Genomic DNA, 21708 nt, shown 5'->3' with positions numbered 1-21708 from the left:
ACATGCTGTGATCTGTAAAAGTATTAGTATGATGAAATGTAATCAAAGTTTTATTTGATTTATTTTTCTGTGCAAATACAACGCGGATGTGTGCGGTGCACACAGATGACAATGAAACAATGTTTTTTTTATATAATTCCTGCAAGTAAAAAAGACATTTCTCCAACATGTAATAATAAAGCCCTGATTCATCTATATCAAACAGGTTTTTGCCTGAGATTCACCTTTGGTTCACAAAAAGGGGATGTACTATAAATCCTATTGCTGCGTTCACACGGTCAGATACAAAGATAGTCTACTGTTCATTTTCAATGGAAGCCAGCGACATGACCATACAAAGACGCATCCGATGCAGTGTTTTTGGCAGCAAACTTTAGTTTGTCATAGTCTCTTCAATAGTTTAGTCACATTTTAGTCACCTGGAATGTTTGTGTTAGTCTAGTTTTAGTTGACTAAATTACAGTTGATTTAGTCGACTAAAATGTATTTGAGGGCCGCGATGCCGTCATGACTTTTTACACTTGCTGAAAATAGCCGATCACAACACGTCGCGACGGTTGTAGATCGGCTAATTTCAACATGCAATCAAGTGTAAAATGACTTATACTGGATCTCTTGTCCACTAGTCCCTTCCTAACATTTTAGTCAAGTTTTTATCTGTTGACAAAATTGTCCATATAGTCTTAGTTATCATAGCTTAGTTTATTAAGTTTGTCTTTTTTTTTTTAGTCTTAGTCAACGAAAACAACACTGATCCGATGTTTGGTAGCTGCTGCAAAAGCTACGAAAACGTTGAGCTAATCTCAACTTCAGATACAAAGCTACAAATACGCTGCGTGGCTTTAGTTTGCCTCATTGAATCTTTTGCATTTGCCAGTGTGAATGCAGCACAACAGTTGCAACAGTCAAAAGTCACACATGAATCAAACCTTGATTGAGCCACGCAAATCCTTCATGCTTGATTATAGTTTACACACACAGCCATATGCATTCATGGAGGATTGGAATAGACAAACATGCCGAAAGGTGATCATCAACTGGGTGGTCCAGAAAAACACTGGCGTTCCCTCTGCTGTGGGAAAAAACCTAAGCACTTTCAAATGGCTGAACCACATAAATACTTATTACAGTTCAGTAGGAAAGGCACAGTAACTAACTATACAGTAGAAGACACATCTCGGGTGGCAATTGGTCCAGGAATGCTTGCACCAGGATATGCATTCATGTACTTCAAAATAAAAATAAACAGTACCAGGTAATCCAAAACTGTCTTTAAAGGGTATTCAGGCTCTTTTTTTTCTTCTTCAATGTTTTGCACCGGTTCAGTAAACCGAGGGAATTGGAGGTGTCTGGAGTACCATGTAACATAAAAACCTTACTGTACACCGCGTTCATCGGTAGAATATTGTTCTTTTGAGTGCACATGCTTCAAGGTATTATTCCATTAATGTTCCCACAAGGGCCTTGTATGATATATTGAATGATAAATATCGTGAAAGCAGACTCTCCGGGATGTGCATGATCAAAGCCCTGTGTTAGAACCCATTTACAATAAGTTAAAGGGTAATAGTCACATAGAGATCAAAGTTAATCTGCCTCATCCTCCGTGTCACTGCTGTGCTCCAGATCTTCATCCTCGTCTTCCTCCCCTATGAACTCTGCCTCTTCTTGTTGCCAGCGTCGCTGGAGTTCCTCCAGGCCTATGAAGCGCTTTAGCAATGCACCAACTGCCTCCACATCACTGATAAGACAGTTCCATGTGGCAAAACATGAAGAAAAGAGTTGGATTCATTATGAATGTACAGAATTGACACAAAAAAAATCCCATTTCTACACATTGAATTGGAATTTAGACTAACACAAAAAAAGAAAATCAGGATTTGTCTCTGTGACTTGACTTCAGGACTCCTGCTGTCAGACTTGATTTACTTGCAACTTGACTGCTTTAATACGCAACAAAACTTTGCACACATTTGACCCAGTAATTAGATCCGGGAGCAACAGCTTATTCAAAGAACAATGCAGTTTTTAAAGTATCACTGTGGTTTAGCCTATTTGCATTTGTTTGCCAAGTGTTGTGGACATTTGATTATTATTGGGCAAAGCTGTAGAGAAAAGTTATTAAAATAAAATAGAAGAAAAAAAAACCTTAACCTGGATTTGCCTCGAATGACTTAAGACTTATTGACTTGACCCGAAATAATTGAAAACATGGTTTAACTGGTGTGGTCACAGTACCTGCGTCCACCAAGCATAGCAGTGTGTGTCAGAGGGTAGGAGAGACCTGTAGCGAGCCGCAGCACCAGCAGATAGCCCGTCCCCAAGTAGCGAACCTTCTCCTCCTGCACAGAGACATCTCGCAGGTGCGTCAGGTCCAGCATCACTGAGAGAAAGGTGTTTGGAGAATCAAAAGATTTTGGCACTTCAGTTATGAAAGTGGTAATTAGGCCTAATGTATGACCAGACCGCTCATTAGGGCTGTCACGAATGGATCATGAAATCATGAAAGAAGATTGACACTCACGTCAAACGATTCTATTGTGTTTTTAGCATTGGCTATTGGAACATAAATTACATTTCTGTTTGGCTTTGTGAACAAAACTCACAGGGCAGATATGGCAAATAACTTTAATATACAAAGAAATTACATAATGAATAACTTTATACTATATTCCCATAACATTTTAATATAGGGAAAATAGCGATACAGAGCTTGTAGATCGGCTTATTTTACTATTTCTCAAATTTTTGAAAATGTATGAAAATTTTTCAATAAACAATTATGAAAAGCAATGAATGCTCAAATCTCGATTTTAGGCGATTATGTAATAATTGTGACAGGCCTACCACACAATATGAATTTGGATTTAAATCATCCATCATCTATCATCAGGATTATCAGTTATGCCCCATCTTCCCGATGTTACTGACCTTTCTCGTGTCCTCTCCTCCACAAGGTCAGGATAAGGGCATACAGACTGAAAGACTTGAGCTCAATCAGGTTCTTGGTTTTGTCAAAAACAACATCCTCCCATTCCTCCATGTTTTGCATGGCCACAAAGACACAGCCAGTCACGTAGAAGAGTTTCCACGGGATGCTGTCTGTTGGTTCCAAATAAAACACGGCAAAACAAATGATGGGGTGACACCATCTGACATGGAGTCACCAAACAGGTTCAAACTGAATGTTTCTCTATTTGGGACAGTGGTATACTGTGAAACAGTAGTGCAGTTAGTATCATCCTAAACAGGGCTATATTAATAGGCAGGTTAATAGTTTATGGTACGTGTTGTTGGTGTACCTGAGCTGTAGTATGCAGCGGCCAATCCAATCGACGCTATACCTGAAAGCAGATAAAGAACTCTTTTGAAGCAGTACAAGACCAGGGCAAATGAGAGAGACACTGACAAGACAACTTTAACCACTCATTTCATGTACTAGCAATATAAATTATTTTTAAACCTTGTAAACGCACGCACACACACACACACACACAGGCCTAATTTACCAACAAGGAGAGACCAGGATCGGATCCCAGGGGACCTCTTCAAGTGGAGCAGGGTGGCAGTCTGCTCCTCTACCATCATGTATCCCATCTGATGAACAGAGAACATAACAACGTTAGCACTGCATCATCCCTCTACGTAGAATATTAGATTATACTAGAACTAGGGGCATGATTTCCTTTCCCTGCCTGGACTGTAACCAGGGTTGGATCAGATTACTTTGAAATGTAACACTAGCCACGAGCCAGATACCGAATGATATATGATACTGATTTTTTCAATTACTTTTGACATTGAGGTGACTGTAGCCTGTAGGGATTTGGATTGAGAAAGTCCTGCTGAACACTCAGGCGTGTTGGTTGAAATGTCACACAATTGCGTAATAAACATTTTACTTCAGTTTCCTTGACAAATGTACAGTATAATCGGATTGATGATGTTGTCATTGACAAAAATGCATAGGATTACTAGCCTTGGATCACAAGACGGTCATGTTGACCATTATCAAGGCCAACAGGTTACATGACAGGACCATATTTTGTACATCTGACAAAAAACAAGCGTGAAGGCTTGGTGCTTTGCGTGTAATGGAAGGTGTGTTTGGTTATTTGTTTGTTTTTGGAAAGGGGTAACAGACACATACAGAAACATATAGTCAATAAATACAGTCAAGTTGTACTTGAGAAGTAAATGGCAAAGAACAACATATAGCTATGGACCAGAGCTAAACCAAGCCTACCCATTAGAGCCTGCTCTCGACTGACTGCTGTGATATTACATACTTTAAAAAGACTACGTTAGTATGTAATATCAGATTATATCACAGCCAGTCTAGATAAACTATTCAGCCAGCTCTTAGGACTTGATTATGGTTAGTAGGCAGGTTACCGGTACTTATTTTTTGTATTGATTGATTGAAGTTTTTATTAACATTGTGTAGAATTATAGTACATTTCAAGCACAACTCAATACAAAAACTGTTAACAGTGAGAGTGGACGACCCAATAAAGCACTACACTTGTTTACATGAGAGGGTCCACCTTATTGTTCAATTCATCATAACATTTAGAGACATACAAATATACAAGCAACCGTGTAATGTACGTTACAATGGCATCCCGAGTGGTGCTACAGTAGGGATGGATGATGAAGTAGCAGACTACTGTCCCTGACCCTATGAAGAGTGAAGACCGCTGCAGTCAAAGGGACTTTTAAAATATAATACAAATGTATAGATAAACCTTAATGTATCCTTTAAGCTTACCTTAAAATCTTCAACTTCTCCTCAACGATACGTGTATATACTGGTTAGTTTAAAATAGAGAAATGTCTGTTCTGTTGCAGCATTACAAGGAAGTTGCACATTCCATTTCTCATAACTGTTGTTTGAAGAGGGTGCTACTTCCTCCTGCTTTAACGGTCTCTGATTGGACGAAGGCTGGACGTCGCTGGCCAAAAAGGCTAGATCTACAAGATCTACAAGCCAAGCAACGCGTCGCATTGCGACCCGCAAGTTTGCTTGTAGATTCGTTCTTTTTTTGCAAAGCGTTTTGCCATATGCATTTTTATTAAAAGATACATATTATTTATCATACTATTAATAATAATATTGTCTATCATTGTGTTATTTATTATTGTAGTGTATTGTATTAATTATATTATTAATACTTTCGCACGTAACAGTGCGGTTTTGCGCATGCGCCCCTGTCCATGGCGAGCCGCCGGTGAACACAACACACAATGGAGTCAGATGTCAGACGTGCTGAAGAAGAAGCTTCATGACATTTATCAATAACCCCCGACTTGTAAACGAAATTTAGATCGCTATATATATAGGCGTCTTAACGGTGCCCGGCCGAGTTCTATTTACTATAGACGCAGCGATGGTAAACCTGTCCGATTTAACCTCAGATTCTTCAGAATTTTCTGGATGACTAATACTTGAGTTCACCTGGCCGTGTCGTACCAAAGTGGCGCTGTCCTTGTGACTTCTATGCCTCCATGTCTTTGTCTGAAATCGTAACAATAACACTAATACCACAGAAATCAACCGGTGAGTCGAGATGAATTGAATTGAATTGTCAGGATTGTAATGCTTATTGAACTATACTATACTGCCATGCAGTTGAAAGGTTTACCTAAGGTTACCAGCAGGATTTTCACTCCCTAGATATAAATATAATATGAATTACACAAAAAATTCCCATGTCTTAATTCTGTCACATACTTATGTTGGGTTTTATTAGCTTATTAACGTGTTGTTGATTCAGACATAACATGAGAAGAAGGCTAGAGAGGAATTATGTGTGTTCTGTTCTCTGGGAGGATCATACAGTTCATACATTTATCCATTTTTGATGTAATTAGAGACTGTGATGTCCAAATATTGTTTGTGGTAAAACATGTCCACACATGTCTTATTTTCCCCTCATACAATCATGTGTCGTGATGTACCAAGGAGATTTGTGGCTCAATATGTTGTCATTGTATATATAATTACTGTGAGCCATTGTATTTTGATGACGGGTAACTACTTTACTCACTGTTGTAAAGCTGGTTACCTGCTGTGGCTGTTGATTGGACAGCGTCTCTGAGCTCTAGTCTAGGGTGGAGTTGAGGAAACAAAACTGTGTGTGTGTACAGTAAATATGCATATCGACAGTCATACTCAGCCCTCAGCGAGCGCTCTCAGAACTGCTTTGTGTCACCGAGGAACTGGACACTGATTTGTGATGTTCTATTTGTGTGTGGTATTCTATTATTCACAGACAACCTCAAAGAAAGATGGCCGAGCTCAGCATAGCAAAGCGCAAGGAGAAGTGTGAGAATTGCACGAAACAGGTAAAGCTTGTGTGACATTATGTCATTGTATTGTTTATAACTGTGGGGCGAAAGTGTAACATTTTGCTTACTTTACATTTCTGTCTGTAAATGTTCAATTTGCAGTGCAACAAGAAACAGAGTGACGATGACGACGTCAGCTCCCTCCAAGAGAAACATGAATCCAATGGAGAGGTATTGATGTTATTTTTTTGTTTCTTTAGTAGAAATATATTGCAGACTTATCATAACCTCCCCATATGCTTTCTGTTGCACTATTCAGTATATATCAAAAGTTTGTTACATGGCTACACACAATTAAAACATGGGTTCCTCCACACACCACCCTCTCTGTCGTGTTCTCAGGTGAGTGAAGGGTCTCCCGTGTTGCTAAGTGCCTGTCTGTCCTGTGAGGGCTGTGTGTCGGAGGAGGAGAGCCAGAAGATATCTCAACAGAGCCTGGAGAAGGTGAACCAAGTTCTGGCCCTCAATAAGGTACACTACAGGACCACACATAATATGCTTGTAGATCGGCAATCTTTGACGCGTGACCCGATGCGCAACAGACTATACGTAAATCAGGCATTACACCTGCCACCTGGTTTTCCGTTCATAAAGGTTATTTGTCTCTACCATATTGTCTCTTTTTGTCCTCGTCATAGAAGTGTGATGTGTCCAAACACAAGGTGCTGGTCGTCTCAGTGTGTCCCCAGTCTCTGCCTTTCTTTGCTGTCAAGTTTGGCCTCGACATTCCCGAGGCCGCCCACAAGCTCTGTGGCTTCCTCAAGAGTCTAGGTAAGGGGTGTGGGTGTGTGTGTGTGTTTGTGTGTGTGTCAGAAGAATATAATATGTGTGTGTTAAAAACTGTGCTGTGCCCATTGGTATCTATCGTGGATGCTCAACACTCACCTCTCTTGCCTCATTTTCCCGTTTTGTCTCTCTCTCCCTCCCTCGTTCTCTCCAATGCGTTTCTTCCGTAGGAGTGCAGTATGTATTTGACACCACTCTGGCGGCAGGCTTCAGTATCCTGGAGAGTCAGAGGGAGTTTGTTCAGAGGTACCGCAGGAGGAACCATGACTCCCACGCCTTGCCCATGTTTACCTCATCTTGCCCAGGTTAATCTGCCTTCTCATCTGCTAATGGTCCCAGTCCCCTTTCTCATTTCCTTTCTTTTAAAGAACCACACCGGGGGTCCGGCTGCTCTTGCATGTTTAGCCCGATGAATATCGCTGGATATTAATGAATGCAGATGGGTTTTTTTTCTTCTTCAAATTACATCGCTGTTTGTAACTAAGACGATATTATTAATTAACACTTTCAGGTGATAGATAAACAGACCTCAAACGTATATGCTTCTCAAGCTGTATTTTGGTCACCATTTAAAAAGCCATGGATGTTAAAATATATTTTCTACAGGGACTATGTATCAGAGATTAAAATAGGGTGAATTTTACATCCCAAAATGCAGTTTGTAGTTAAGGGACGCAATAAAACAACGACCTCTGCATCCACGGGATGCACTACTGTACTACAGTACTGTTTTTTTATTCTAGTTTATTTTGCTAGCTTTAGTTATAATAATAATTTCTTCTTCTCTTTTCTACATGAATATAACCACATTATAACCATATAAAATGAAATGGGAGTTAAATGCTGCAATTTGTAAAAAAAAGAAAAAAAAGAAAAAAAAAGAAAAATATGACATAAAATGTCCCTGGGACTCAGGGAAAAAAGGCAAAATATGACATAAAATGTCCCTGGGACTCATCTAAAAGACCATCCCTGCATCCCGGGACTCATTACATTGAAAACCTATTTACATCACTGATGTCAATGGGCTAAACGTGTCCTTTAATTTCCCAACCCCATGTTCGCTCTCTGTGCGGGTACATGCCTTCCTATTCTAATATTATACATAATTCATTTGTTCTTATTCGCCCTCTTGTCTTACCCCTTCCCTGCATAGCCTGTGGTTGCGGGCCACATTTTGTAAAGAGGCTGAGAGAGAGAGCTTCTTTTAGCGAGGGGAGAGAGAGATAGCAGTGGAGTGCTGTTGGAGAGAGATAGACTGGCGAGCTCACACCACTCCCTCCACCAGAGATACCAGCAGCCAAGAGTGCAGAATGTTCCCTGCCTCTCGTTTGATTTTGTTCATCAACCTTTTGCCTGAATGCATACATCCATACCCTTAATATTGACCTTGCTCTGTCCATTTTTAACATCATTTCATAATTATAGTTTAATATTTGCCGGTATGATTACACAGTTGTGTATAGTCTGTGTTTTTCAGGAATATAGGCTAGTACAATTCTAATTATTTTATTTAAACCCCTATAAATGCTACCAGACTATAGCTTGGATTGTGCGTGTCTGTGTGTTTGTTCAGGATGGATTCGGTATGCTGAGCGTATCCTGGGCAGTCTGGTCACCCCTCACATCTGCACAGCCAGATCTTCTCAGCAGATCATGGGCTGTCTGGTCAAAGACTACTTCTCCAAGCAGCAGGTCAGCATAAATAGGTTGTACGCTTTCATGGTGTATGGCATTGGTAGGGCTGGGCAATATGTCGATATCATAATGACAGTGTTATTAGACTATATCGTCTGGGATTTTGGATGGTGTCATATCAGCAAGAGCGTTGTCCTAAATAGCCAATTTGAACAAAACCTTCCACGGTCTGCCGACATTGGAAATCATGGGCTGCCAGTCTGAACATAGCCGTAGATCCGAATTCCTGATCCCGATTCTTTTCATTTCCGAGCAGAAGCTGAGTGCAGACAAGTTGTACCATGTGGTGGTGGCTCCATGCTTTGATAAGAAGTTGGAGGCGGTCCGAGAGGAATTCTACAACAGTCTGCTGGAGAGCAGGGACGTTGACTGTGTCCTTACCTCAGGTCTGAACCATATCTCTCCTCATCATCTCTACCTCATCCTTGCGCCACATCGCACGGCCACGCCGCTTGACAAAAACAACAGTTAGTGTCAACATGACTAATGTTTGACTAATAAATCATGTCGACGTGACTCACGTAGACCCTATTTTCAGTTAGAAATGTGTTACTTTTGTGGCGTGTCACGCTATGTGACAAAGCACAAACGTGTGGTGATGCTACCGACGTGAGTTAACAGGTAAAACTCGTTACAATGGTGTGTAGTTACTGTATTATCATCAAGTTAATCTTCTACGTATTCAAATTCCTCATCAGATGTGTCAGTACCACCGACTGTGTGTTTATATTACCATTAACGGGGAGCTACAGTTTGTTCCTTCCTCTATTAATAATACATTTCATCATTATTATTATCGCACTTTACATTCTTGCAAGGGGGGAGGGTTAGGATTGGGTTCCTGGTGTCATAACTGTAGTGTACAAGTCCATTCTAATTCCTGTACAGTCACCCTTTCCACAGTTATGGAAAACAATCTAATTTTAAATAATTTCCATATTATTAAGGTACAGTGCATTTCCTTTTCTAACCTTTTCAACAAATCTCTGTCTGCCGTCTCCAATTTCGTCTCATTTCCCGTTTCCTTCTTAAGCAAGACATGGTTTCTTATTTCACTTCTCATTTCTTTCGCCTGGCGCAGGTGTTTTCAACTCATTGTCAAACCACCACTAAGAATCAACCTGGGGACCACTGTTGTGTTGGGATGGGATATGGGCTAAGTTTAGTGCTTTCGTGACACGTCTATACATACCACCGTTTCTCTCTTATTATTATTTTTATTTATTAATTTGGGCACTTCAGGTTATAGGATACAGTGGTCCATGGCATATGTTTCCATGTCCATGGGAAAATGTTTTTAAAATATAAATAAAATGCCTTTGTTAAATCGTGACTGTTAAGGGCTTGATTTAATTCATTGCACGATAGCCTACTACGTGCAACAAATTATATCACGCCCAGGCATTATTTAACTGAAATATACAAGCCATTTATCTATTCTGATCTATTCCTATGCCACATTTACCCTTATTCCATTATCTTACTTTATCCAACCTTCCATTAAACTCAGGTTAACTGATTATACAGTACTGATAGAGCAGAGACATGACATGAATATATGGGCATATTTCCTAATACTGATGACTCAATCAGGCAAGCTGGTACACTTCCCTGAGATTCATTCTAACTCCCTTTTCTGTGGAATCAATATCTTAAACCAAATTTTGGGCGGGAACTCCTTTTGGAGAACAGATCTACAAGCTCATAGCGCGCCACTCGGTGGCGCGCTATGAGCTTGTAGATCTGTTATTTTTGAAAAATCGAAGAACGACTGACATAGAAACATAGCTTTTTCAGAAAACTGTCAGGATGTAGAAGACATTTTTGGAATCTGATCTCAGGTCAAATTGTCTTAACTTCAGACGTCCCAGTAACTGACAACATTGACGCACTTCCACGGAACACAGTGCACTAAACCTCATGTGCACTGTGTTCCGTGGAAGAAAATTCAAAAGGCATTTGTAGAATCGTCCTCGGGTCTAAATGCCTGCTCTGTTGCAGGGGAGATCTTCTACATGATGGAGCAGAGGCAGGTGTCCGTGGAGGAGCTGGATTCAGTTCCACTAGATCATGTGTAAGTGCTACAGAAGAGCGTCGCAGTCCCGCCGCCACCCCTTTCAGAACGACGAGGGCCTCAGGAAATAATTCCCCATTCATTTTTCCCATAGACTTAAAAAAACTAAACCAAGTTAAAGGACAACTTTAGTTTTTTTTTCAACCAAGGTTCATGTTTTCGGTTGTTATTAGAGAAAGTAAAAGATGAGTTAATTTTTTTTCATTTGCTGATTTCTTTCGTTTTAGGGATTTTAGCTGTTTTTTGGGTCTAAATGTGTATTTTTTTACAACATTTTATAGCGATTATTTTATTTTATTATTTACTATAGTCCTACTAGACCCCAAAAAATCTGGCCACAAAAGATCACGGGATCTACTGAATGTGAAGGTAGCCTACTGGGGGGGAAGCCACACAGCAGTGTATAACTGTTCCCTTGTCCTGTATAGGTTGGGAGAGGCTGGTGATCCTGGGCTGGTGAGATACGAGGGACGTGGCTCCGGAGGCTTTCTAGAACACGTCTTCAAACACGCTGCCAAAGAACTATTTGGTCTTGACGTTCATGAGATCACATACAAGACCCTCAGGTGAGAGGAGCAGGTGGGAGGTGCGATTGTAAGGGGATGTACAGAGAGTCAAGACAAAGAATAGAACAGAATTGAAAATAATACTGCTAATAATTAGACAGTTCCAACATATGCTAGACAACAGAGTGGACAATTTGGGTCATTCAACTAACGGTAAATTATGCAACATTTGCACAATTCAATCGTTGTGTCCACTCAATTGGGCCAGGATCTTGTGATCAAAGCATGGCCATGGCTGTACAGTATGTATGCGGAAACAATCAATGCAAACTATTTCATGTCAAGGACCCCAAAAATTATATGTAATTGGGTGCCGACCCTCATCTGAAAATATGTTGTTCCAGGGACCTCCCGGGAAGCAAAGATTTTAGTTAGAAACTTTCTCTGTGAAAGCATATATTCAAAGATTTGCACCACGTTGTCACGATTTAAAAAAAAAACAGAATAGGTTAATAGCTTAAATTAACCTTGAGAATTCAACCTTTGACAAGTCCCGCCCATGGTTGTGCCCCTCTTCGCACCCATTGGTTGCTGTTTCATGGTTGGACAAACATCCACTACCATTGAAATAACGTGTTTTTCAATTGCTTCGTATTGATATTCTGTGTGTTCAATTCTTATTTTAAACTTGCTGTCAGTAAAAAGGAACATCACAGGTGCAGCATGGTGACTGGGCATATCATGTTTGTTTTTAGTTTTTTCCAAAAAATGATGTTATAGCAAATTCAACATGAACAACGCGGTAGCAGGGCGGAACAAGTCCGAAAGAGCCTGCTGGTTGGTCAGTCAGGGACCAATCAGAAGTCTGACAAAAGGGTGAGAATTGTACCGTGTGCTGTAGGAACCGTGACTTCCAGGAAGTGACTCTGGAGCGGGACGGAGAGACCCTGCTGCAGTTTGCCGCCGTCTACGGCTTCAGGAACATCCAGACGCTGGTGCACCGCATGAGGAAGGGCCGCGTGCCCTACCACCTGGTGGAGGTGCTGTCCTGCCCCGGAGGTAACGTGACAATGGGCTCTATGCACAGCACACACACACACCGGTGTTGTTTTCGTCGGCTAAAACTAAGACAATTTTTTTCCACTGATGAAAACTAAGCTATGATGACTAAGACTAAACATACTGACAATTTCGTCAACTAGACTAAAATGTTAGGAAGGGACTATAGTGGACAAGAGATCCAGTAAAAGTCATTTTACACTTGGTTGCATGCTGCGACTGTAAAATCAGCCATTATGACGGCATCATGGCCCGCCAAAATACTTTTTCTTCTACAAAATCTTATTATATTTAGTAGACTAAAACTAGACTAACGCCAAGACATTCCAGGTGACTATAAAATATGACAAAAACGAAATGAAAGCTATTCAAGAGAGTAAGAGACTATGACTAAAACTGAAATGTGCTGCCAAAAACAACACTGGCACACACGCCATTTTGGAAAGAACTCTGGGCCCCTTCCCTACTTCCTTCACAGGTGTTACCGATGATACTAATGAAGGCTCTGTTCAATTCCGGTCAAACAGAGTCAGGGTGCTGCTATTGTGCATGTTGGCTCACTGGAAACACTGCTACACCAGTGGATCTCAAAGTGTCCTTGAGTGTGTTCCAAATGGCCCCATACCGGTGTGTGTGTTATGGGGGTCCTTGAAATTAAAACATTTGAGAACAACTACACACTAAATGGAACAGAGCCATAATTGGTATCATCGGTAACACCTGTGAAGGAAGTAGGGAGGCCTGGAAATAGGTTTTGATGACATTTTCATGTACAACCACATGAATGCAGGTTTATTGGCTCAAAATTGTACATACATAATCAATACATAGGACTACAACGTCATTCTTTATACTTTGTTAGTTGTCACAGAGAATCAGTTATTTTCAGACAGCGTCATGATATCAGATATCACGAACCTGTACTATAATTAGATTCAAGTAAAAAAATACTCCTTCGATCGGTCATTATTGGGTTTCAGACACGTTTCAGTTGATATTTTCACGATGAACATAACCTTAATCATGTGCCACCATGTGCGGTGGTATCACATGCTGAAAATGTTGCTCTACAAGTTCACAATGCGCTGTGAGCTCGTACATATTATTTCGGCATATTGTTTTTTTAAGCTTGTTGCTGGTCATGGCAGCTGGTCATTTTGAACGCCCTCTTCTTTCTTCTCTCTCTCTACCCGTGTGTCCTCCTCCTCATGCCCAGGCTGTCTGAGTGGCCGTGGCCAGGCAGAGAGCGAGGTGGCGGGTCGGCCGGACAAGGCCCTGGTCCAGCAGATGGAGGAGGCGTACAGCAGCCTCCCGGTACGTCTTCCGGAGCACAATCCCAGCCTGCACACCCTTTATCAAGACTGGCTGGAGGGCCAAGACTCCAAGCAGGCCACCGCTCTCCTGCACACAGAGTACAGGAGCACGGAGTACAGGCATCACAGTCAGCTACACACACAGCCCCCACACATACAGTGGTGAGGATGTGTGTGAGTGTGAGCAACGCGTTCTTCCGTCAAAATATGAAGCTAATATTCGGTGCCAATACTATTTCCACCGGGCGCGTCCATAAGATATAAGCTGAGGACCATTCAAAGTCGTCATTCCTCCCTTCGGCCACAGGAGGGCAATGTCTCCTGCTGATTTAACAAATGGCCACTGTCCTGCCAAAGGCTGTAGAAATGTGCGTCCTCCACAGTGCAAAGCCACACACATTTCCTATAAACTGCTGAGGGGAAGAAACACTACAGTGGGAGTGTATCAGCTCATAGACTTTTGTGCTGGAAATAAAGAAACTGTTGGGTACAAAGGTCACAATAATTCTCCGGTAACAATTTCCTCCAGCATTTCTTTCTTAGCTATTGGTTGGTTGTGGATTGCAAATATCCATGCTAATCTCAACAGAGCAATAAGCCACAAATTATTATTTTTTTCTTTTTCAAGTAGGCCTATTTGGTGCAACTGGAGATCAAGGAACTAAATGTACATTTGGGAGCCAGTCGTACTAGAAATCAGATGGTCCAATTTAGACCAGGGTGTTAGTCTACCGTAGGTAAATCTGTGTCTGTATTGTTGTGTATGAATCGGTGTGTAAAGAATAAGATGACTGCAGTTGAAATGCATGTGATTTCAGTTAGAGCAAAAGGTACACAAAATCCTCAGGGTCAACTTAAGTCCGAGTGAACAAACGGAACCAAATGGACCCTTTGCGAGTCCAATTGGTTCCATTTCTTCACCGCCTTATTAACACTGATGATTTTATAGTGCATCAGCTAGATAGCAAAAAACTGGTGCTGCTGTATGATAATTAATAGTATCTCCCGCCTCTGCACTGCTTTAAATATTATGATTTGACATAAGTCGTCATTATTTTTATTTTTTTTACCAATCCAGTGTTTTGTTCAGCCGTCCAAATGAAGAACCTAAAATTCCTTGAAGCGGTACAGGACTCTTTCATTTCATCCATCCATCCATCTTCAACCGCTTATCCGTAGTTGGGTCGCGGGGTCCCGAGGCAATCCAAGGCCACTTTGGAGATATAATCCCTCCATCTGATCCTTGGTCTGCCTCGGGGGGTCTCCTTCCAGTGGGACGTGCATCGATGGACCTCCCTAGGGAGACGCTCGGGAGGCATCCTTATTAGATGCTCGAACCGCTTAAGCTGGCTCCTTTCCAAGCAAAGAAGCAGCAGGTCTACTCTTGAGTCTCTCTCTCGTGTGACTGAACTTCTCACCCTATCTCTAAGGGAGATGCCAGCCACCCGTCTGAAAGAACTCATTTTGGCCGCTTGTATCCGCAAACTTATTTTTTCGGTCAAAGATTGCTCTGTAGACCGAGAGCTCTGCCTTCTGGCTCAGCTTTATTCATCACAGCTCTTTCATTTGTCACTTTTAAAAGTTGTATTCTTTTGTCCTTCTCGTTAGACAAAGACGTCTCCAAACAATTATATTTGTATTGTTATGCTTTGTGTGTTCTACTTCATACATGTCATACATGTTGACTGTTGAGCACTAAAATGTTCGAAGAACTGAACGGCTGTGGTGTCATTTCTGGATGAAAGATGTTGAAATCAAATGTCATCCACTGTTGAAGATCTGTATGTCTTCCCCTCCAGTGATATGAACCACCCTATAACTAAGTCGTATAATATGAACCCACCTTGTTTAGGTAAATTTGTTTTACAATCAGTCATATACTATTGGCCAGTTTCCTCTACGCGGGGTGAAAACATCAGTGAATCCTCGCTATGAGTCTGGCCGCGGCAGGCTAATATACTATGAATCCACTACCTAAGTCAGGTGTCTTCCAACAGGGGGTTAAATCTAAAGGGGGAAAAAAAACGCCTCGCACTGCAACCATGTAGAGCGTGGCTATTTTCTGCAAAGAGGGAAAGTCAAGTAAAGTGTTAGGTGTTAGGTTTATTAAGTATTGAGGGTTTAAATGGTAAAATGTCTAAAAATGCACATTAAAGGAAAATGTTGGGCTTTATTTGTAGTTGTTTCATCCCCACCAAAGAGGTCCAGGTGTTATTGTGCAAAAACGCATTATTGGCCATTTCCTCTACCATAAGCCCTCAATAGAGCATCGCATTCCCGCCCCCACAACGCCAGGCCCAGGAAATAATTCCCAATGCATTTTCCCCATAGACATTTCAAAAAGTATTTATTGAAAGACCTTATAAGCGTCGTACAAAGCCAACTCGAGTTGTGATAAATCATGACACAATACACAATATTTTGGACCAAACAAATAATTACAAAGAATAAAAACAACAAAGAAAGTGTTGTAACCTGCAGTTTTCTTTCTAGTTCTTTGTTTGGCTCAAAACATTGTGTTGGCTTTGTCCGCAGCGTAAACGTCTTTAAATAAATACTTTTTGAAAAGTCAAATTGGCAGCCTTTGTTCAAGCTTCAATCTCTCTCTGGTCAGATTTAAATAACATTTTGTGTCACAAATGCTGTCAGTGTGTAACGTTGTTAAACGATTCTGTTTACTGTCGTAGGGCAGCACCCGGTGCCTTGCTATGAGCTTGTAGATCTGCTCTTTTTGAACAGCTAAAGTTTAAAATAATGGTTAAATGGTAAATAAATGGTAAATGGTGCATTTATATAGCGCCTTTATCCAAGGTGCTTTACATGGATTGTGCATTACAATTCACCCATTCACACACACACATTCATACACGATGGCGGCGGAAACCATGCAAGGCACCAGCCAGCACATCAGGAGCAATTTGGGGTTCAGTGTCTTGCTCGAGGACACTTCGACACTAACTCTGGGGCAGCCAGAGTTCGAACTGGCAACCTTGCGGTTACCATCCAGCCACTCTACCCCTGATCCACCGCCGCCAATGGTTAAAGTGGTTTAAATATAAATGGTTAAAGTGGTTTAAAGATAAGGTGACAGATATATGGGTTAAAGTTTTAAAAGAAACACAACACATTTCGGTTTTACAAGTAATCCTCCTCAACTTATCTTTTTGCCTGTATTGGCCGCGGGGCTGTAGGAAAGAATCACCCTTAATCGTTACAGTTCACACAATTATTGCAAGGAAGATTACCTAGGGCAAAAGTATCTAAGATTTCTTAGATACTTTATCCCGGATGATGGCCTGGAACACGTCTGTTTATCTGCAGCTGCAGTATATTAAAAATACTAAAACCTCTTGACAAAGCCTTAGCGGCCCATGCAGCAAATTATTTGCTGGGGCAACAATTAAGGCTTTGAGAATATAGATTTATTCTCTGTTCCTATGCATCTCTACTACAAAGCAAAGTTCTTTGTTTACCCAGGGAAGTGGACTAAGCCAAGGACTTGTTTACAGCCACACCCTGCTCATAGAACATTTCATGGTAGGGGTTTAATGCCTTGCTCAAGGGCACTTCAGTGGTGGTAATTTTAACGTGCCGGTCCTGGGATGCGAACTGGCGACCTTCCGGTATCAAGACTGCTCCGCAAACCGTTCGGCCTCCGCTGCCTTAAACTACTTTTGATTTCCATCTTGACAATTTAGCCATTTAGCAGGACGCTCTTAATCCAGAGCGATTTACATTAAGCAATAAAGTATGGCAATACATTACCGGCATATACAAAGTAGTTATCATGAAACATGCGTAAGCTAAGAACATAACAGTGGAATATATCTATATAATGGACCTTATCATGTCATGCAGGCCCTTTTGGTCGAAGAGTCATTTGACAGGTAAGTGTACATACATTTGGTTGCTTTGGTTTTATTTTTCCTTTTTATTTACCGTATGTTTGCCATGTTATTGGCAGAAAAGCCAAAAACAAAAAGGATATTAACTTGTTCACACTTTTCTGAGGTTAGCGGTTATTGTCACTATATATAGGCCAAATGCTTGATAACATCTCAAATTGGTATTAGACTTAAAAGTACACAATAATGGTTTGTAAAAGACAAAGATTTCAACATTAAGTCATTCAAGAGGTGTAGCAGTTTGGTGCACGTATACGCACCAAATACGCACACAATCTCTCTCATCTCTCTCTCGTCGTGTGACACAAGTCACTACAGTAACCACAAACGCAAATGACGCAAATCTCAAATACACTTCCTCAGCATGTCACACTTGCAGACAGTAGGCCTATATGTGCTTTTGAGACTTTGTACTGTCTCACAGACGAGCTAGAGGTCTTTACAGAGGTCCCTGCAGCCCAAATTGAGAGATGGGGATGTGGAGCTGTCTTTTGGGATTACTAGTCTGCACACCTGTAGTGGTCATTGGGACAGGTGAGTGTGTGCCTACAATACATTAGTGGTTGGTCCCTGCCTAGACACAATGCGCAGTGTTAACTTCAGCTGAACTCTCCTGGTGGGGTTGTCTACACTGCTGTAGTTTTAGTACTGAAGACAGTCCATTATCATTGATCTAAAAGGGATTATTGTTAGTGTTAATCAAAACAGATGATGTGTGTAACTAAAGAGTATGAGAGAGAGAGCATTGATTATGATTAAAAGAAGATATCTTCAAGGACATATCTGTCACGTCCTTTGCTGTTTCAAATGCTTGAATATGCATGTGTTATATTAATTGAATATGAATCATGCTCACTTCTGGCGCTTTGCACAGTACAATCACCAGTACAGGCTGCATCTCTGAGAGTGCAAAAGTTGAACCAATTTAGTCACAAATGGATTTGGGTACATTTTCTGATTTTCACACTCTGTGTGACCGTGAGAGCAGTGTGTTTTTGAGTGTGTGTCTGTAGTACACAGAAGTGGTTCCCGTCTATAACTCAGAGTATACAAATGGACCCATATATGTGGAATTGTGGATCCATTTGGTTCCATTTGTACACTCAGTTATGGGCGTCTGTGGCCTTAAATGCTATGCATTCTAAACTCGCAGTCCTTGAATTTTTTTTTTTTTTTTGAGAATCACTGGTGCCAGCTATTTGTGTCCCCTACAGTTTCCCAGAAGCCACCTGCCATCACCTCGGTGGGAGTCAACTCCTCTGCCGAGATCCAGTGCTCCACCACATCTTTCCCTGGGCCAATAAAGGGGCTCTCCCTGAGGGGTCGCTTCCACGGCAACAGAGACGTTGTGTACCTCTCTTTGCTAAATGGAGCCGTCCAACAGCAGACCGAACATAAGAACTACCGTGGCCGGGTTGACACGGTTCCAAACCCTGAACGGAACCGCCATGGATGTAGCATCACCCTGCGGCTGTCTCGGCTGGCTGTGGAGGACACAGACCAGTACGTCTGCCACTGGAGTTATGCTACAGAGTCCGACAAGTTTCACAGCAGTGGCACAATTCTAATTGTTAGAGGTAAATAAAATAATAAAAAATATTTTTTTTTCTCTCCAAATGCTCACAGCCCGCCCAAAGCCGTGGGCATATTCTCAGTAGTCAAACAGGAGAAGGGCGTGCACCAGTATTGGCGAGGTGCTAATGTCCCTGGGCGGTAAACATAGAACATGGAGAAAAAGGCAGCACACTCAAGGTCAAGGACCTGGAAGGTCTTCTTCAGGGAATGTCATTCCCTGCCGAAGACCTTACAGGTCATCTTTTTAAATACACTTTTCAGCATCATGGCTATATGAGTGTGCTGCCTTTTTCTTCCTTTTCTAAATGTGCATTCTCAGGGCATTATTTATGCTTTGGATATTAAAGATGGAGTGCTGTGATCCCCCCCCTCCTTAAACCATGATCATCAGGTACTATGATTATACTAGGAGGAAGAAAAGTGTACAGAAAATTATATGTGGGAGGGGTTAGGGTTATGGGTTATGTCACTAACATGTTGTTATTTTGATTGGGCCTTTTGACTCAAAGGCTTTCAGCTTTCAGGAAGAAACCAAAATCACACCCGTGTGAAGTGAGTGGTGCAACTCCGTGTGGGGGTCTCAATATTTTGAGATGGGGGTGTCGGCGGTGAAATAGCCTACATATCATTTTGGGGGTCCTTGACATGAAAACCTTTGAGCACCACTGATATATAGCATTAGCAAAAAAAATATATATATATATTTTTCAGAAAACTGTGTAGGAATTAGAAGATTTGCGGAATAGGCTTCAGGTCTTGTGGTTGAATACTTTACGTTTCAAACAAGTAAATGATCTCTCCAAATGTGTGTCATATTATAGGCCCAAGGCGGGCGCACAGCTGTGGGTCCCATACTGAGAACACTCCCCATGTTGACAATTTCACCTTGGCTGTCCTAAGTGTGACCATATTCTCTGTCATTCTCCTCATCATCTTCATTGGAACACTGCTGTGGAGATGCAGAGGGGGCAAGTATTTACAGATGATGGAATTCAATAAATAATTGTTTGAGTGAACTGCTCTCCAATCTGTAATTTACTATGTTCACAGGAAAGGAAATAAATAATTTAAAGGGGAATAATAAAAAAGGGAAGAAGAAAGTGCAAAATATAAGAGTAACAAAAGAGTAACTGTAAATAGGAATCTAGTGAACATTATGACAGTAATGCTTGAACCACTGCGTTATGAGAGGATTTGTCCTTAAAATGTTTCATTTATGTCTACACAGGTTAGAAAGAACTACATACCACCAGCAAGAAATAAACCAAGGCTTGACCCACAACCCCAAGGGCATCAACAGAACAGGTGTCCACTGTTCACCTACTCAGACAACACAACGGCTCTCCTCTCTAAATAGCTGTGATTTTCAGACATATTTATGTCATTCTGAAGGGAGACAAGAGTATTCTCAATGTACATTATTCTTATAAACCGTCCCCATCATCTGGGGCAAAACAGAATGCAGCTGTGTTGTTGAATTGTTCCTCTGCTTGTGCTTTTTTTTCCCCCTTTCTTTTTGTCTCAGTTTTGTCAACCTGTGTCTGACTAAATGAGTCACAGAGTCAGACACCACATCCTGCTTTTGGTGCATACTGCATACAATGGCAAAGGAGGCTGACAAAAAAAGCCTTCTTCAGACCTTTCGGCTCGAAAGGTTACCACTTTAGCAAAATATATGTCTGGGAGCAGAAATTGGTTTAAAGTGTTTACAGGAGTTAGGGTTGTGCACACCCAGTCCCTCGCTGGTGCACTGGACAAAGGTCGATGTGTAAAAGAAAGGAAGTCCGCACAACAGCTCTGCTCCACAGTGTTTTATTTATTTAAAACACCGACATATAGTGACACAACGTCTTGGCCATGACTGGCCTTCATCAGGGGTGAAATTTGTGTGCAAATTTGATGCTATACAGCAACATACCGTAGAATGCATAACTCACTTTGCTGGTAGCCCAAGGACTGAGGTAAACATAATAGGCCTATTCTATTCATATAATAAAGCAAACTGTAAAGGCATGTGATATGATGCCAAGCCATCTAAAACGTGCACATAAGTTCAGTTTTATCCCCTCCATATATTGTTTATTAAAATGTTTGTGTTCGATCAGTTCATTAGTGTGTCATGAAGTGATTTTGAAACCAGCTTACTCAACTAAAGACTGCTGTGGTCTTATTATTATATGTTTATCTAAACCAACAGTGGTGTTAATGGTTTTCTATATAGGCCAGCATGATCATGGTGGAAGAAGCCTACTGACACTTTTTACATAATAGGCCTATAAGTAAATATCAATACCAAGAAATAAGCAAGTCTGGTGTTCAAAATGTACTTGAGTAAGTACAAAAGTATTAGCCTAAAGTGCCTCATTATGTATTAAGTTTGTCATGTATAAAAATCCTCTGGAAATAGCAGATCTACAAGCTCACAACGCGTCGCCAAAGCA

General features: G+C 41.2%; 2 protein-coding genes across 2 annotated transcripts; one reads left to right on the top strand and one right to left on the bottom strand.

Moving 5' to 3' along the window:
* Positions 1–44: 44 nt before the first annotated feature.
* On the bottom strand, positions 45–4882 carry cybc1 (cytochrome b-245 chaperone 1). Its single transcript, XM_080788658.1, has 6 exons — positions 4772–4882; positions 3510–3597; positions 3303–3344; positions 2932–3102; positions 2239–2383; positions 45–1741 (listed from the first exon to the last, which is right to left on the bottom strand). Exons 2-6 carry the CDS (start codon positions 3595–3597, stop codon positions 1588–1590), a joined length of 600 nt encoding a protein of 199 aa, XP_080644784.1. The 5' UTR covers positions 4772–4882; the 3' UTR covers positions 45–1587.
* Positions 4883–5232: 350 nt separating this feature from the next.
* Positions 5233–15499, top strand: narf (nuclear prelamin A recognition factor). Its single transcript, XM_080789043.1, has 12 exons — positions 5233–5560; positions 6276–6348; positions 6454–6522; positions 6694–6822; positions 6990–7122; positions 7308–7442; positions 8714–8832; positions 9092–9221; positions 10837–10909; positions 11338–11475; positions 12317–12474; positions 13691–15499. Exons 2-12 carry the CDS (start codon positions 6292–6294, stop codon positions 13951–13953), a joined length of 1404 nt encoding a protein of 467 aa, XP_080645169.1. The 5' UTR covers positions 5233–5560; positions 6276–6291; the 3' UTR covers positions 13954–15499.
* Positions 15500–21708: the final 6209 nt, after the last annotated feature.

This window comes from Protomyctophum bolini (assembly GCF_963924005.1).
Source record: "Protomyctophum bolini genome assembly, chromosome: 18".
NCBI classification, from domain to species: domain Eukaryota; kingdom Metazoa; phylum Chordata; class Actinopteri; order Myctophiformes; family Myctophidae; genus Protomyctophum; species Protomyctophum bolini.
The sequence above is the reverse complement of the archived record's forward strand: the minus strand, read 5'-3'. Positions and strand labels throughout refer to the sequence as shown.